Here is a 15,259-nt window from a genome sequence, read left to right as displayed (position 1 = left end):
AGTCATAAAGTGAAGCGCAGCGGCGGCTCAATAAAAAGGTCACCTCGGCTGAATAAATGATGACCAGCTAACGAGCCGCCATCTTAGATGTGCACCTGCACCCACCAAGAAAACAGCCACACTCCAGTTTGTTTATTTATCTTTTTATATCTGGAAGAACATCTTAAAAGTTACAAAAGAGTAAAAGAGCACTTTTTTGGAATATATATACATATATTATTATCAATTATATTTCACAAGCAGTAGCAGCACACCTGCGTCACGCTTGTGTTGACACGCAGGTGGACAAGGCATCCAGTGGTAAATACATGTGTACAAAGCTAAGGTGCAACTGTACATGGAAAATACACAGAAGAAGAAATAATATGTCGCTGTACAGCACGGGCCCAACTGAGGGGGGTACAAAATGGATGGCGGCTGATTTCGATCGGGGCTTGACAACTGCGTTCGACACAAAACGGAAGGAGACGTGAGTGTCAGGCGTTTCCTGGAAAACCCGTCGGCTCCATTTCATGCCGGTACCTTACGCGCCGCTCAGCGGCGGCCTTTTGTCCGACTTTGACAGGCAGTGGAAAAGGGCATTCTGAAACTTAGATTGGAAACCGGAAATTTTGACGTCAATGTCCCCGTCATCCCCTATTGGTATCTTCCTTACACAAAGACTGGGGCCACATGGGTGCTTGAAAGGGACGATTTATAACTAATGTCAGAAGCCGAAAAATGTTTAGGTCCGTTTTTAGCCCCACCGCCAAGATTTGCGGGTGAACACCCCCCCTTCCATGCAGTGGCGGGATACGGCCGAGTGCAGGCATCATAAAAGGGGCTTCTGATACCAATTTACATTTAAACACGGAAAATAAGACGATCAACTCCACCCCCGGCCCCAATTGCCCTCGTTGCTACCTTTCGCACAAAAAGCATGATTGGCAGTGTGAAAGGGGCTTCTGATATCTGATACCGACTTACATTCACGTCGACTTTTAACACCCCGTTTGGGGACACAGTAGAAAAAAAAAAAGCCTCTTCCCAAATTTGTCAGGCTTCACGGCGTACGCGAGGGAGAATAATAAGATTGTGTGAAAATGCGCAGCCGACTTCAACCACTCGTTGACGATTTAAAAAACGAGTTTGGTATTGAAAGACACACACCAAAAAAAAAAAAAAAAAAAGGGGGAAAACGGGGCATGTCCGTCCTCGCCATGGGGACCATTTTAGCCAGGAAGTAGACATCAGGTAGACCAGGACACACATACACACACGCATATACACACCGGTCCAACCTACTGTTGTGTTTTAGAGGAGGGGCTGCTGGTAGTAGGCCCCTTGCACCTGGTGCTGGTGGTGCTGCGGAACAGTGGCAGGAGCAGGGTAGGACACGGGCGGCACGGCGCTGCTATGATAGGCCGACATGTCGACGGGCATCTGGGGGTAAGCGGCGCCGCCGGCTGCTTGGTTCATGTACTGGTGATGGGAGCTGATGCCGCTGCTGTCGACGCAACAAGTTACTTCGTTACCGTTTCGGATTTCATTTTGAGGACATGGAGAAGCGCATTTTTTTTTCTATTTCATATATATTATTATATTTTTTTTTCTTACACAAAAAACTATTCTTAGAGGACAACGACGACTTTCTGTCTCACACAAATGTGACTATTCTCATACGATTGAGAATTATTTCGCCAACAATAATAACGATCACTTAAAAAAAAAAAGACAAAAATGAGAAAAAAAAACCTTTTTCACTTGCCCAAAAACTATTTTCATACTATTATGACATTTTTTAAAAAATGTATTCTTCTAATATAAATGTTTTTTTTTCCTCGAAAAAGAGAAAGACTTCATTAATCTATTATTACAACTTTATTTACCACCTTTAATTTTGTAATTGATGCTATACTTGGAGAAAAAAAAAAAAAAATTAAAATAAAGACAAAAGTATATTCTGTTCATATATTTTTCCTCAAACATGACTCTTTTTATAAATGAATACTTGATACTTGAAAAAAATAAACACACACAAGAAAAAACAACAACCTTGAAATAAGTAGTTTTTTCATTCATCCCATATTGTATTCCGTGTCTGGTAAAGTAACATAAGATGGCTAGTTTCTTCTTACCTCATGTAGGGTGGCACTGCAGCTTGATTGTTGTTGGGCAGCGGATGCAGCGCCCCCTGCTGGTCGCCGGGCAAACTGTAGGCCTGTGGTGGGGGCATCCCTGGGGGCAAGTAGGCAGTGGCGGCAGTGGCGGCAGTGGCGGCAGTGGCGGCAGTGGCTTGGCCGCCGTAGCCCTGAATACGACAACCAGTTAGCATTGTAAACACAGGCTTCTTATAAATTGCAATATCGTGGGAATAAACTATTTTACTAATAACAATTACAATATATTGCAGCAACAGTCTTTTTTTTTTTAAGATCAAAATCATAAGCCAATGAGAACAAGTTGTATTATTACATTAACAAAATCGTGTTTTTCGTGAAAAGATATTAGGAGAATAAAGTTAATTTTTCAAACTTTATTCTCGTAGGATTACAACTTTTTTCTCACCAAAAAAAAAAAAAAAATGTACTATGAATTTTTTTTAACGCTTTTACTGTCCTAATACTTGAAAGCTCGAACTATTTTGCAGTTACTTTATCAGTTACTGTTCATAAAAGAGGCCGAGATGCGACAACGGCAGACAGCTGGCGACTTCTCCAGGGAGTGGAAGGGAAAAAAACCCAAACAAAAAAAACCAAACAGGCTGCCTTACTTAACTGCATGCATGAAAATAAAACAAGACGGCAGCATGTGACAGTACAAACAACACATGGAACTTAAAGTCAAGCTGCCGTAAAATAAAAAAATTTTTGCTCGACATCGTTTGCGTCTACAATTTGACCTGTCAATCAACCGTGGCAATTTGTTTGCACGACTTCACTCGCCGGCGTTTCCTTCATCCGCTCGCCACGCTTCACCAGGCAAGAGATGAAGCTCAGCCGGGCGTGGGATGCGCCGACTGGGGATTATTTCACAACCTGCCATTTAGTATTAATAAACCGACTCGACTGCGTGTCTTAGTCCTCGGCAAATCCTCCAATTCCGACCTGCATGGTGGTTGCGGGGGCCGCGGTTCCATACTGGGCCATCTTGGAGTAGGACTGGTACAGCGGCGAGTCGTTCATGAGCTTGGTGTACAACTCCAGAGCTTCCAGAACCTTCACGTTGAGCTCCGACAGCGCAGAGTGCTTCCTGTACAAAGACGGGTGAAGGAGAGAGAGAGAGAGAGAGATTATGCTGCCGGCTGGTACCGGTCCGGTCGGCATCTCCAGGCCACGTCGATTCCCTCTTACCGGTCCAGCTCATCCAGCTTCTCGTCGATAATGGGGTTCATCTGCTCACACGCGTCTGTTCAATCACACGCAGTTGGTAGGAGCGGAATCAAGAATTGCATGCGTGTTTACACGAGTGTGAGGCTTTATACCCTCCAGCTGGATCAGCTCGGAGGGGTCTGGATTCAGATCTGCCGGGTCGGCGTTCTGCAGCATCGCCAAAGATCTGTCCATCTTCCCCTGCGACAACAGGCAAAGACACGAGGTGGTTTCGGCCGCGCAAGGTGGCAGAAGTGTGACCGCAATCATCATGAAAGTGTACATTTCCGGGGACCGTTTTGCCGTCTGTTTAATTATCTTGTGCAATTGTGAAGAACTGGTGAGAGGAGAGAGGCTAACACATTACAGTCAATGTATGACACATAATTAAGGTTATTATTGTTAATGAAAACGAACCAAATAACAAAAAACAAACAAAAAAAAAAATTCCGTTAACGAAATAAAAGCGTGACTGCTTTTAAAAAATTTAAACGGAATTTTTTTGTTTATAAAAATAACATTAATCATAATGAAAATGTGCGTGTTTTGTCAATAATCCAATTTATGAGCTTTTGGGATTTCTTTTATAACTGAGAAGAAAGAAGGTGGAACAGTTGTTTGGGAATTGTCATTCAGCTTCCTTTTTTTTTTTTTTTTTAAACACACGATACTTAGTGACCCTTTTATTTATTTTGCACTCCGCAAATACTGCAACTATGTAAAAAACTAAAACTAATACTAACACTAATCAAAACAAAAATAGGAACCAAGAAACCTGCTCTAAAATCTAACTGAATTTAAAAAACAAAAGTCAAAACTACAAAACGACAACCAAAACCATTATGACCCTGCACAGTGTACAACACTTGCATGATATTTACGGAATGTATGACGTATATCGTAAATGTCGTTTTGGAGGCCATTTTGTGGTATTTTTTTTTCCAATGTCAATAAACTATAAATCTAAATTTCTTGAAATAAGTGCTGTAGGCACAAACCTCATCAATGAAAACGGACTCGGGCTCAGTTGCGGGTTCGGCAATCAACTCCTCTGAACTGGCCACTTTCTCCGAGGTAGACCCTTTGAGAGGAAAGGGGAAAAAAAAAGCTGACATCAAAGCATCAAAAACCTGCACTGCTACAGGGGGCGCTATTGACCTGTTTCTGATTCACTGTTCAAGCTGGTGTTCAGGCTGCTAGTGACAAAATTGGACGGAAAAAGACCCACACCAAGGTGGTTCTCCCCTTTCCACCAGTTTGGATCACTGCCAGGGCAAAACAAAGCATAGACGTATTTACAAATTAAAATTCACCACTACTGTGATTTGTACAACTTGGACTGAGACTCCAACCTGTCGTCCAAGACCAGGATGATCTCTCCGGCTTTGAAGGTGAGCTCGTTGTCCTCGGCCGCCTCAAAGTCGTACAGCGCCCGGACCTTGCGCGCTTCCTGCACCGGACCGCCGCCTTCGCCGTTGCCGTAGCTGGGGGGATCGCCGGACATCATGGGGGGGCGGGAGTCCGTCTGATGCTTCTGGTCCTGTAAGGACAGCTCGATGGCTGCCATGTTGGAACGGGAAAGGAAAGGAAAAGGGAGTCAATGGTGGACAGGTAGTGTAGTCGCATTTAGCATTTACAGCCTCATTCCAAAGAGGATAAAAAAAAAAAAAAAAAAAGAAATCCTCCAAGGTCTTCACAACACACAAAAATGGCAAATTTTCTTTTAATTTTTGCAAATGTTTAAAAAAAAAAAACTTAGAAATGACTTATAGTGCATCTATAAAGTATTCACAGCATTTTTTTCCACATTTGATGTTACAGTTTTATTCCAAAATGAATTCAATTAGTTTTTTTCCCCTCTCAAAATCAGACAATTCAACTTTTTTTTTTTTAAAAAAACCTCTATGTATAATACCGATTAGGGTTGCAACTAATGATTACTTTCATAGTTATCTCTTGATTATTTTGTCGATGAATAGGATTAAAAAACATGTTTTAATTTCCGTAACTTTGTTCAAAAACATTATTTCAAACTGACATAAATTATAATTCAGGTGCTGGTTTGGTCCATAACAGACAGAAAATTGGCCAAAATATTGATCATTGTTTTCCAAAGTAAAAAGCAAATGTTTTATATCGATTCCACACAAAGATAATCAGCCGGCTTTCATGGAGGACTACAGATATCGAATAACATTTCCTGTTGAGTAGCATTAATCCATGTGGAATAATGATCACTGCAAAAATCTCGCAATATAGCAAAAAAAAAAAAAAAAAAAATCTGTCATAAAATTAGATATGTAAAATTTAGAAATCGGCGATATAGTGAGACTACAAAAAGCATACCACGATACGCCGAGTGACGACCATTTCGGAATAAGCCTGTACCATCACAAAATGTGGACAAAGTGAAGCACTGTGGATGCTTTCAGGATGCATCGAATGCTTGAATCCACCTTTGGTCAGGTCGTCGTCGTCGTCATCCGTGGCTTTGCTCGCGGCAGGAGAGCCGCTGGACCCCTGCGGCGTTCACAGAGAGAGAAGGTCAACAAAAAGGTGAGTGAGGTTATCTAGCAGCGCTCGCTTTTCATAACTGACCGCTCCGGCCTTCAAACCGTCTCATCTACTGGAAAAATGTCAAACTCTCCTCTCAGGGACCAGATTAGCTTTTTGCACAATTTTGCGGAATTCCCAGGTTACCTTAAGCATAGCATGAGTCTCTGAAAACATTCCAAGGATAAATAAGTCTAGATTTTTACAGCATATTTTACATCATGCTGAAATTGGCTCGTTTTAGGGGCAGAGCTGACTCATGCAGTTACAAGATCCAGCCTTGGAAACATTGTTAGCTCAAAATTCAGCCTGAAGTATTTGTAATTGCAAAAGCGGCACTCGTTTGCGTATTAGGGCCGAATGATTGTATGAAAATATTCAAACTGTGTTCTTTTTCATTTTTGATGTACTATTGTTGTTTATGTTCCACTTTGATAAGCACGATTGCGGTACACACAGCAGGGGGCAGCAAACCTCGCAACTCACCTGCGAGGTAGGGGAAAAGCCGACGCCTTCCTCTTTCAGCGACTTGATGGTGGCGCAGAGCAGGCTGAGCTGAGGATCCCTCTGGAATTCGTCGGCCCACTCCAGCATCAGCGCCTTCAGCTTCTCGCACACCTTCGGATGCGCCTGCTGACACCAACACACTCACACCTTCTTCATCTACAGTTTACACTTTAGTGCCGGCTCTATTCAAGACTGTTTAAGGCCACTTTGAGAAATTGAACACTTCTCTTTAAAAATGTGTATATATTATTTTCAACAAGTGTACTTACTTTGCTCAGCATGCTGCGCACTTCACCCATAAACTCTCGCGAGCAGACCTCCAAATGGAAGATTTTGCCGCAGTTGGAGACGCAGGCGGCCAGCAACTGAAAGAGCCCAGAGAAAGTTGAGGGCAAAATGTTGACATTCTATCTAAGGCTGCAGCTATCGAGGATTTTAAAAATGGATTATCCCATCGATTTACATGCTGATTTTTCAATGTGTATCTCGTGTATTGTCCATTTGGGGTCATTTGCCCTTTTTTTTGTAACTGAATTATTCAAGTTAATCAATTAATCATTTCAGCCCTACTACCAACTATTCAAAACATGTAATAAATCTAATAGGTTTGGCTAAAATACTGACATGCTTTCATGATAGGCAAAGATTTTAAAGTTCTGCTACTGGTCTATACGTTGCGCTATGGTTTAGGTCCCGATCCTGAATTAATGAAAGAAATGCTAAGTGAATATAAACCCAGTCAGGTTCCGAGGGCTGCGTTTGGTTGTGGGCAAAATGCTGACATGACATCATGTCTTTGATAGTCACATGGTGGCGGGCCTAGTTCTGTTCGTAATTAAAAGGTAAAAAGTGAAAAGTAAAAATTCTGTGTTACAAATAATACACTTAATGTTTAGTTACGGGTAAATATCTGATAGGCGATGGTATTGTGTCTTTGCGGTGATGCTAATCTGTTTGCCAGTGACAGATAATTCTATTGTGGACATAATAAAGTTTTGCTGTGGCAAAGGGCAGACATGATGTCATAGTGTGTCTTTGATGGTAACAAGATGGTGATACAGTACAAGTAAATAACTCACATTGAGGGCCTGCATGGCCACATGGGGCACTTTGTGGTTGACTCTCTTCATGATGGACCTCAGGCCATCTTTCGGTCTGGATTCAAGAAGACAACACGAATATCATAACTCGAAATAACTCCCAGAATAAAGTACGCAATTCTGGAGATTTTATGCTAATGTTCCTTTTTCGCCTCTCTGGGCGTACCCGTTGGTTGTAGTTCCAATCCTATCGCAAATGTCCATAATGACCGCCCAGTCTTCCGTGGTGTTGGTTTCATTGGTCGCCTTCTCTGCAAATAAACACATCCAAGACTTTACTATACAGGGTGGGCCAAAAGTAGTTAACTTATTTAAGTGTGTTGAAGTATTCTGTAAAGGAGTTAGGGTAGTTGGATTACTGAAGGGTCCATTTCAAGCACTTACAAGATTAAACTATGTTTAATACATGTACTTAAAGAAAGTACACTTTTAAGAAAATAAAGTGTCACTGTAATAAAATAAAATGTTCAAATGTACACCAAATTTTGGCTCATCCTGTATGTCAACACCAATGTGTTACTGGCACATAACCATTTTCATATCATCCATATTAATCCTGATGTTTTGTTTTAATGTTCATCGGTTTTAGATGACCTACATTCCAATCAGGTGATCATGACACACATTAAGACAGGTCACAGGGAGAGTGTTTGCATTCCTTTGTATTCCTTTTACATCTTTGAAGCAACTACCTGATGAGAATTTTATCGTTTAATCTCTCCTTTCACACACCGATATGAAACTTTTAAAAAATCATTTCAGTTGTCAACGGTAATACAATACTCTCGCCAGCCAACAATAAAGAAACTCTAGCTAAGCTAACGTTAGCAACAAGTGGACCTCTTTGCATCAAAACAAAGGCAGCGATTCACTTACCCACATCTTGGTCAAATGGGTTGGAGGCAAAAAAAGGCATAATAAAGCGCTACCACAAAATATCCAAGATGGGAAAGTGTGGTTGTCAGGCAAGTTAGACGGAAAAAGAGCTAAATAAATAACGTTTCCTTGTCCTGTAAAGTCGCACTCGTAGGACTTCCGGGACCTTAGTCGTCTTCGGCGATGCCTGATCCGTTTTTTTATTCTTCGTTTTCTACTTTGTTGCGTTTAACGGCGTTTGGCAAACTGAAATAATGCATCACCGCCACCCAATCTGTAATGATTGCGGCTGCGGTTAATGAGCTTTTCTTTCAAATAAACCCAAGAACTCTTTCACTTCCCTTTCATTCGTCTCTCACATGCAGTATTTATATTTACAACTCATAATTACCAAGTGATTGTCACTAGATGTTTCAAATTAACTTTAAATAATTCTCGAAGGAACCTTCGAGATATTTTGTATCACTTCTTAGCAGTTGCTATTTTCCCCTGCTCTGTGTTAAGCTTGTTGAGTGCAATAGATAACTTCAGATAGAAAACTATGTTTTCTACGGAGGTTTACCATCACAATTATATCTTCTGTCACTTTGCAAATGTTCCCTCCAAATCTTTCTTGTTACTTTGCTTTTGTTGCACCATTTTTTGCTGCCTCTATGTATGGTGTCTACCGTGTATTCCTTAATATGGATTTGTTGTATTATCATAGTCGTTTTCCTCACTTCACACTCTTTCTAATTGACATTAATGACATTTTTGCCTTTATATGTCTCGTCTGTCTTCGTCTTCCTTCGTAATAAGATGCGATGACACCTAAGTGGTGGAGGTATAGTATGCTCTAACATTACATTACATTACAATGTTGTCGTTCCATCTGTATTTTTTTTCAGGAAAAGAAATGGTGGGAGGGTATTTAAATTATAAACTTTTTAATTGGATTTTTGTTCGATTTTAATAGCTGGCCATTTAATCATTAACTACATGTTTTATGCCTGTTGCTTCCCATCCATTTCACAACTGTCTGAAGTAATAACACAAGAATAATCGCATTACAATTATATATTTAAATTCACACTAATTTAGATTATTACATTATTCTTGTGAGATTAAATGCGGAAGTGACGAAATCCTAACGAGAGCGTTATGTGACGTCACTTCGTCTTGTTTCCCTTGGAGTTTTTTTTTTTTTTAAATCCCTCTGACAAAAAGTCTAATCTTATTACAACTAAAACCCCCTTGAGTCAACGACACTTTTCATAATAAATAATAATAATAATAATACTTTTTTTATAATAGCAATAATAGAAATTGGAGAATGCGGTGTACGGCGGGAGGACAATGCGTGACGTCACTTCTGTGTCTCGTCTCTTGTAGTTTTTCCGCTGTGACAGCGGCCACCTTCCAGGGCCAAAGATCGACCACTTTACGGGCTCGCTTGCTTGCATGATGTCGGCAGCTGCATCGGGGGCCAGCAAGGCGGCTCACGGCGACAAAGCCCCGGCTAAAAAGAAGGGACCCGGCGCCTTGGCCACTGCTTATTTGGTCATCTACAATGTTGTTATGACAGCGGGGTAAGCTAACATGTTACTCATGCTAATGTGGACCATGGACAGCATTGTTCATCATGGCTGCAATTATTAACATTCATCATTTTAATAGTTTCAGTGTGAGTTTTTCGCTTGCTACAGTAATCGGTGATAATGCAAACTATTCTGGTTTTCAATGAACTTCGAATTTGCCTCGCAGACATTTAACGCGGATTAACCCTAGCAAGACATGATTGCGCATGCGTGGAGGGTTTTATTCTTAGGCATATTTTAATATAATAATTCCCATTACAGTATACATCTTTTTGGCCGCTATCGCCTTCAGAGTAAAATTGTAGATAGGTGCGTCGTTTTGTGCCAATACAATTAGTGTGTGATTTTTAATAGTAAAATCAATCAATAAATTGAACTGACATTGTAAATGGATTCATTTCAATAAATCAGATCACAAGTAAATACTGAATGAGTGGTACTTGTGAATAATATTTGAAATTAAGTTTGTAAATTATTGCACAATTCTCACTGTGCCAACCAGTTGAGCCACATTGTGAGCGTTGCAATGCTTGCTTTGCTTACACACACACACACGCCGACACACTACAATTATGTACTTTATATACTCTTATTCTCCACCCTACAATGCTAGCAGATATTTTTTTTCATGGAATTTTTTGAGTCCAAAGAATTTTCAAAAATTCCATTCAGAAAATTTCTACTGATGAGAATCTTTTTACCCACTGAGCATTTCCTCAACAAATCTGTTCAGACAGTAATACAACTAAAATAAAGTAAATATCTGCAGACTCTTGAGGTCAGAGTTCCTGTATGCCAATACAGTATGTCATGTGTGTCTGCTTCTGTGTTTAGAAAATAAAAATCAAAGGCAGTGATTCCGTACTATTTGTGTGTTGCAGGTGGCTGGTGATCGCCGTGGGTCTAGTGCGAGCGTACCTGGCCAGAGGAAGCTACCACGGCCTCTACTACTCTATCGAGAAACCCCTCAAGTTCTTTCAGACTGGCGCTGTCCTGGAGGTCTGCACGTTCATCTAACAATCCTAAAAAGAAAAAAACAAAAAAAACAACAACTCTTATTTGATCTATTTCTTTCCTTTCACAGATTGTACACTGCGCTGTTGGTGAGTAGCACCTCCATCTTCATCTCATTTTACTTCATAGTTACATAATGTCATCTTCTTGTGGGCAAACTGAGAAAGTTCCACTAACCTGATCAAAGGCATCATTTTTGTTTTGGTTGGTAAAATAAAAGCATTTGTCATCAGGAACTGCATTTTTGTAGACATATATTGTATTTATATATTGTGTTTTTATAGAAAAGACTACATGGAAAACTAGCTTGTTTGCATCAACATCCAGCCTTTTAAGGCAAAATGTATTTTTTCCAACCTTTTCCTCAACATAGAGCATCTCGGTGGGACACATAACCTTTTCATAGACAAATGTAACCTTTTTTATGAGCAAATATTATGTTTTAACATAAAAAATATTGCATTCACATGGGGAGTGACCACTTTTCTCGGGTTATTTTGTGGTAGTGTTGTCACTATGGCAACATTTTGAGCCCGCCTCTCACAGGCAATCGTCACAGCTCACCTATTTTCTGGGTTTGGTCACGTGACAGTCACAATGCGAGCCCGAAGGGCAATTTGACGTCAATTTCAGTCGACAGCAGCATGTCAAAATGGCTGCGTCCTTCGATCGATGGGGGGCACATAGAACATATTGAAAAGACAATTTTTGACTTATACTTAAAAACACAACAAAAACGTTTTTTTTTTTTTTTTTTTTACATTGTTTTTTTAATCCCCGCTTTGGCCACTAAGGGGTGCATGAGCCCTCCTCACGACTAAAACAGATTTTTAATCACAGGTAGGACAATTTACTGGGTACACTAGTGCAAGCCATTAACATAACTATATATTCATTATTAAGTGTACGGTATTATGCTGACAGCTGTTTCTAATCTTTTGTTTATGGTCAAAAATGAGTCACAGCATGAAAGTGTTGACTTATTGCATTCCTTGCAGGGATTGTGCCATCCTCCGTCGTCCTGACTGGCTTCCAGGTCATGTCTCGAGTCTTTCTTACCTGGGCCGTCACACACAGCGTCCGAGAGGTGAGGCCACTCACGCGCGCACGCACACAAGCGGGAATAATCACAGCGCAATGTCAAAGCTGCCACTTGATGAATACTTTTGATGCGCTGTAGGAGGCGTCCGAGATGTCGGCACGTAAGTCAGTGACGTCGTCTCGCAGGAATGAACACACTCAATGTGGATGCGGTCGATTTGCTGTGTTGATTGATTGATTGATTGATTGATGGGTGGGTTGGTTGATTGAGGTCATTTTTTTTTTTTGTTGTGACAATGTGTGGAAGCAGGGATGGACATTATGAATTTTAACCATTAATTAGAAGACCCCCCCCCCCCCCCCGCCCAAAATGTGGTTCCCTGAATTTTTCTGTAAAACATTCTGTCCAGATGATTTTTACAATAATCTGGGATGGATACATTTGCCAAGATCAAGTCTAGACAATAATAAATAAAATAATACTCATAAATGCTTGAAGAATTTCACAAAACATTTTTTGCTGTTTGGATTTTTTTCCCCAAAAACTGGAGAATTTCTGTACACAGAATTTTAAGAATTTTTCCATTAGGATCATTTCCCCATGACATTTTTTGTCCAGAGCAAATATTTTACAAAAGCTAAAGTTGAATCCCTCCCAAGTTGTTTCTAAATATATATTTTTTAATAATGTTACCATCCTGGAAAATTATAACAAAATGTCTGGACATTTATCCTCTGGACGTAATGTACCTTAGCTCCACAAAATGTATCCAAACCTTTGTTTTTCCTGTCTGGAGAATTTTGAAAAGAAAAAGGTCCAGCCACAAAATTTCATAAAATTCAAATTCATCAAATATTTTTCTTCTAAGAATGTTATCATCTGGAAGATTTCCTCCTCTCCCCAAATTTCAGTTTTTTGTTTTGTTTCCTAAAACTTTTCTGTCTTGTGAATTAAGTCCCCTTTGCTGTTTCCATCCTGGAAAATTTGAAACTACATTCGATTAGACATTTTTTTCCTCCCCAAAAATGTTTTGTCTGGAGTAATTTTCCCTCAATTTCAAAATTGGTCCCCGTTTAAAAAGGTTTTCTCATGTAAAAATAATTCACAAGAAATGTTCCTGTTTTTTACCCATTTTTATCTGTCTGGAGACATTTTCTGATACTTTTCCCTTGTCTTAGAATTTATTCCAGGATTTTTTTCATCAAGAGAATTATTACAAGAATTTCTTGACACCATTTTTTGTCCAAAGAGAAACACTACCAACAATTGTACCGCATCCTGTTTAGGCAAAAAAAAAACAAAAACTCTATTTTTCCTCCATTGCTATGTCCATCCCCTGTAGAAATGTAGACTATTCAAACTTGCTATTTGTAACCTAGCATCCGATTTGTGAGCAAAACCCGCATGGTTCTGCATCGAGGACGTCCACGTTGGGACAACATGTCTTCTTACCTCCTTTTTTGCCGGATGCGTTTGATTGGCGTGCAGGTGCAGAGCGAGGACAGCGTGTTGCTCTTTGTTAGCGCTTGGACCGTCACAGAGATCATCCGCTACTCCTTCTACACCTTCAGCCTGCTCAACCACCTGCCCTACCTCATCAAGTGGGCCCGGTAGGACACGCGGACATCCGAACAATGTTCTTCTCCATCCAATATACACGTTTCCTGAACAGATAAGTTGACGTGGAAAAATAGAGTACAGTATGTCATTTTCATCACATAAGCAGCATTTTTTTTTTTTTTAAGCAAATTTTAGGGGAAAAGGTATTGCATTCTTGTGCCAAAATGCCACTTTTTGAGGTGTACTGAGATAATGCCCTTTTGTGACAGGTACACCTTTTTCATCGTGCTGTACCCGATGGGCGTGAGCGGCGAGCTTCTGACCATCTATGCGGCGTTGCCCCACGTGCAGAAGACAGGCCTGTACTCGGTCACGCTGCCCAACAAGTACAACTTCTCCTTCGACTACCACACATTCCTCATCCTCGTCATGATCTCCTACATTCCGCGTAAGTCCCCCAATTTAGCATCGCCCATATATCTGGTAGACAGGGTTCAAATTAGGCAGCAATCGGACAAACGTTCAAGGACAAGTACGCCATTGAAGGACACTTCGACAACCTTCCTGTGTCTTTTTGGTCACTCATGGCATATTAGGGTTTTTTTGTGGGTCTATTCAAGACAGACATGCATACCAAATTCCATGTTGCCAAGTCAAACTGGCTTTGAGGGCCAATTTTGCTAAAAGAAATTGAAGCACCCCAGGAACTGCCCGAAATGAGCCTAAAATGGATCCTGTGACCCAAAATGGCAAAGGGCCTGTGTCTTTTTGAACTCGGGTTCTTGAGACTTTTTTGTGGGTCTACATATGATAGACAGGCCTAAGAAAGTTCACGTTGCAGAATAAAAGTAAAAATAAAGTGTCCCCTGGAAACGGTTATAATAGCTGTTTGAAACCAAAATGGCTGACTTCCTGTGTTTTTTCAGTCAAGGTTTCTTGAGACTTATTTGTGGATCTACTCATGACTGACAGCCACTTCAGACCAAAACAGCATATTCCCTGTGTTTTTATGGGATGGTGTCTTGGGCCTTTTTTAAAATTGATTTATTAATGACAGACATACCTAGCAAATTTTGTGTTGCTAAATAAAAGGGGCTTTGGTTTTGAGCTGCGCCACCAATCCCTCTGTATGAAGATGACCTCCATTTTGTCTCAATAACAACGCACGAGCCAACAAAGTGTTCTCTGATGTTCCTTGGTTGTTTCTCCCCTCGGGCAGTGTTCCCTCAGCTCTACTTCCACATGATCCGGCAGAGGAAGAAGGTTCTCGGCCATGCCGATGCCTACAGCAAAGCGGAGTGAGAGAAGGAATTGGACCCTTTCCATCCAAACAAAAACGGACCTCGCCAGCTCCTTTCATTCGTATTTCCTAAACTACTACTACTGCTGTCTTTATTATTTTCCTCAATTTTATTTATGAACAAAAAAGGCCAAGTGACGCTGTCTAGCTCGTTCGGCGCGCTCAAGGATGCACTGAAGGAATCCGCCGCTTCTTTTTTAAGTAGAGCCCTAATCCTCCCGTGGCCACAATTAATGTTTGTTGCTTTCATGACAATAAAGTTTGAAATCTCTGTTGACATTGCCTCTAGGTTATATTTGTGCATAAACATTTTGGACATTGTAATTTAGTGATGGCAGTTGTTGGTTTTTGTGATTACAACATTGAATTGCTGATGTTGT

The 15,259-nt window shown here is 40.6% G+C and overlaps 2 protein-coding genes across 3 annotated transcripts; one reads left to right on the top strand and one right to left on the bottom strand.

Annotated features, from left to right (window-relative positions):
- Positions 1–117: 117 nt before the first annotated feature.
- Positions 118–8,773, bottom strand: stam2 (signal transducing adaptor molecule (SH3 domain and ITAM motif) 2). Of its 2 annotated transcripts, none has more exons than XM_086050783.1 (14): positions 8,387–8,773; positions 7,677–7,761; positions 7,490–7,565; positions 6,680–6,775; positions 6,390–6,533; positions 5,807–5,870; positions 4,703–4,910; positions 4,509–4,615; positions 4,349–4,431; positions 3,464–3,551; positions 3,333–3,387; positions 3,087–3,231; positions 2,118–2,290; positions 118–1,486 (listed from the first exon to the last, which is right to left on the bottom strand). In XM_086050783.1, exons 1-14 carry the CDS (start codon positions 8,424–8,426, stop codon positions 1,294–1,296), a joined length of 1,557 nt encoding a protein of 518 aa, XP_085906909.1. In that variant the 5' UTR covers positions 8,427–8,773; the 3' UTR covers positions 118–1,293. The 2 variants fall into 2 exon arrangements, with proteins under 2 accessions (XP_085906909.1, XP_085906908.1); XM_086050782.1 differs by having other exon boundaries at positions 6,390–6,536; positions 8,387–8,771.
- Positions 8,774–9,694: 921 nt separating this feature from the next.
- On the top strand, positions 9,695–15,156 carry hacd2 (3-hydroxyacyl-CoA dehydratase 2). Its single transcript, XM_086050788.1, has 7 exons — positions 9,695–9,954; positions 10,845–10,962; positions 11,048–11,066; positions 11,976–12,064; positions 13,508–13,629; positions 13,849–14,027; positions 14,799–15,156. The coding sequence occupies exons 1-7, from the start codon at positions 9,827–9,829 to the stop codon at positions 14,879–14,881; spliced, it is 738 nt and encodes a 245-aa protein (XP_085906914.1). The 5' UTR covers positions 9,695–9,826; the 3' UTR covers positions 14,882–15,156.
- The last annotated feature ends 103 nt before the right edge of the window (positions 15,157–15,259 follow it).

Source organism: Filicampus tigris, chromosome 14 (genome assembly GCF_054856515.1).
Source record: "Filicampus tigris isolate MCC_2025a chromosome 14, RoL_Ftig_1.0, whole genome shotgun sequence".
Lineage (NCBI taxonomy): Eukaryota > Metazoa > Chordata > Actinopteri > Syngnathiformes > Syngnathidae > Filicampus > Filicampus tigris.
Note: the sequence above shows the minus strand (reverse complement) of the source record. Positions and strands in the feature narration are given on the sequence as shown.

What these genes read in the sequence shown, in the direction of transcription:
- stam2 (XM_086050782.1), bottom strand. Translation starts at nt 8,426, where the DNA reads ATGCCTTTTTTTGCCTCCAACCCATTTGACCAAGATGTGG. An exon ending in ATCCTGGTCTTGGACGACAG is followed by an intron (nt 4,616 to 4,702) that starts GTTGGAGTCTCA and finishes TTGCCCTGGCAG; the next exon opens with TGATCCAAACTGGTGGAAAG. An exon ending in GAACAGTGAATCAGAAACAG is followed by an intron (nt 4,432 to 4,508) that starts GTCAATAGCGCC and finishes TTCCTCTCAAAG; the next exon opens with GGTCTACCTCGGAGAAAGTG.
- hacd2 (XM_086050788.1), top strand. Translation starts at nt 9,827, where the DNA reads ATGATGTCGGCAGCTGCATCGGGGGCCAGCAAGGCGGCTCACGGCGAC. An exon ending in AATGTTGTTATGACAGCGGG is followed by an intron (nt 9,955 to 10,844) that starts GTAAGCTAACAT and finishes TGTGTGTTGCAG; the next exon opens with GTGGCTGGTGATCGCCGTGG. An exon ending in TCACACACAGCGTCCGAGAG is followed by an intron (nt 12,065 to 13,507) that starts GTGAGGCCACTC and finishes ATTGGCGTGCAG; the next exon opens with GTGCAGAGCGAGGACAGCGT.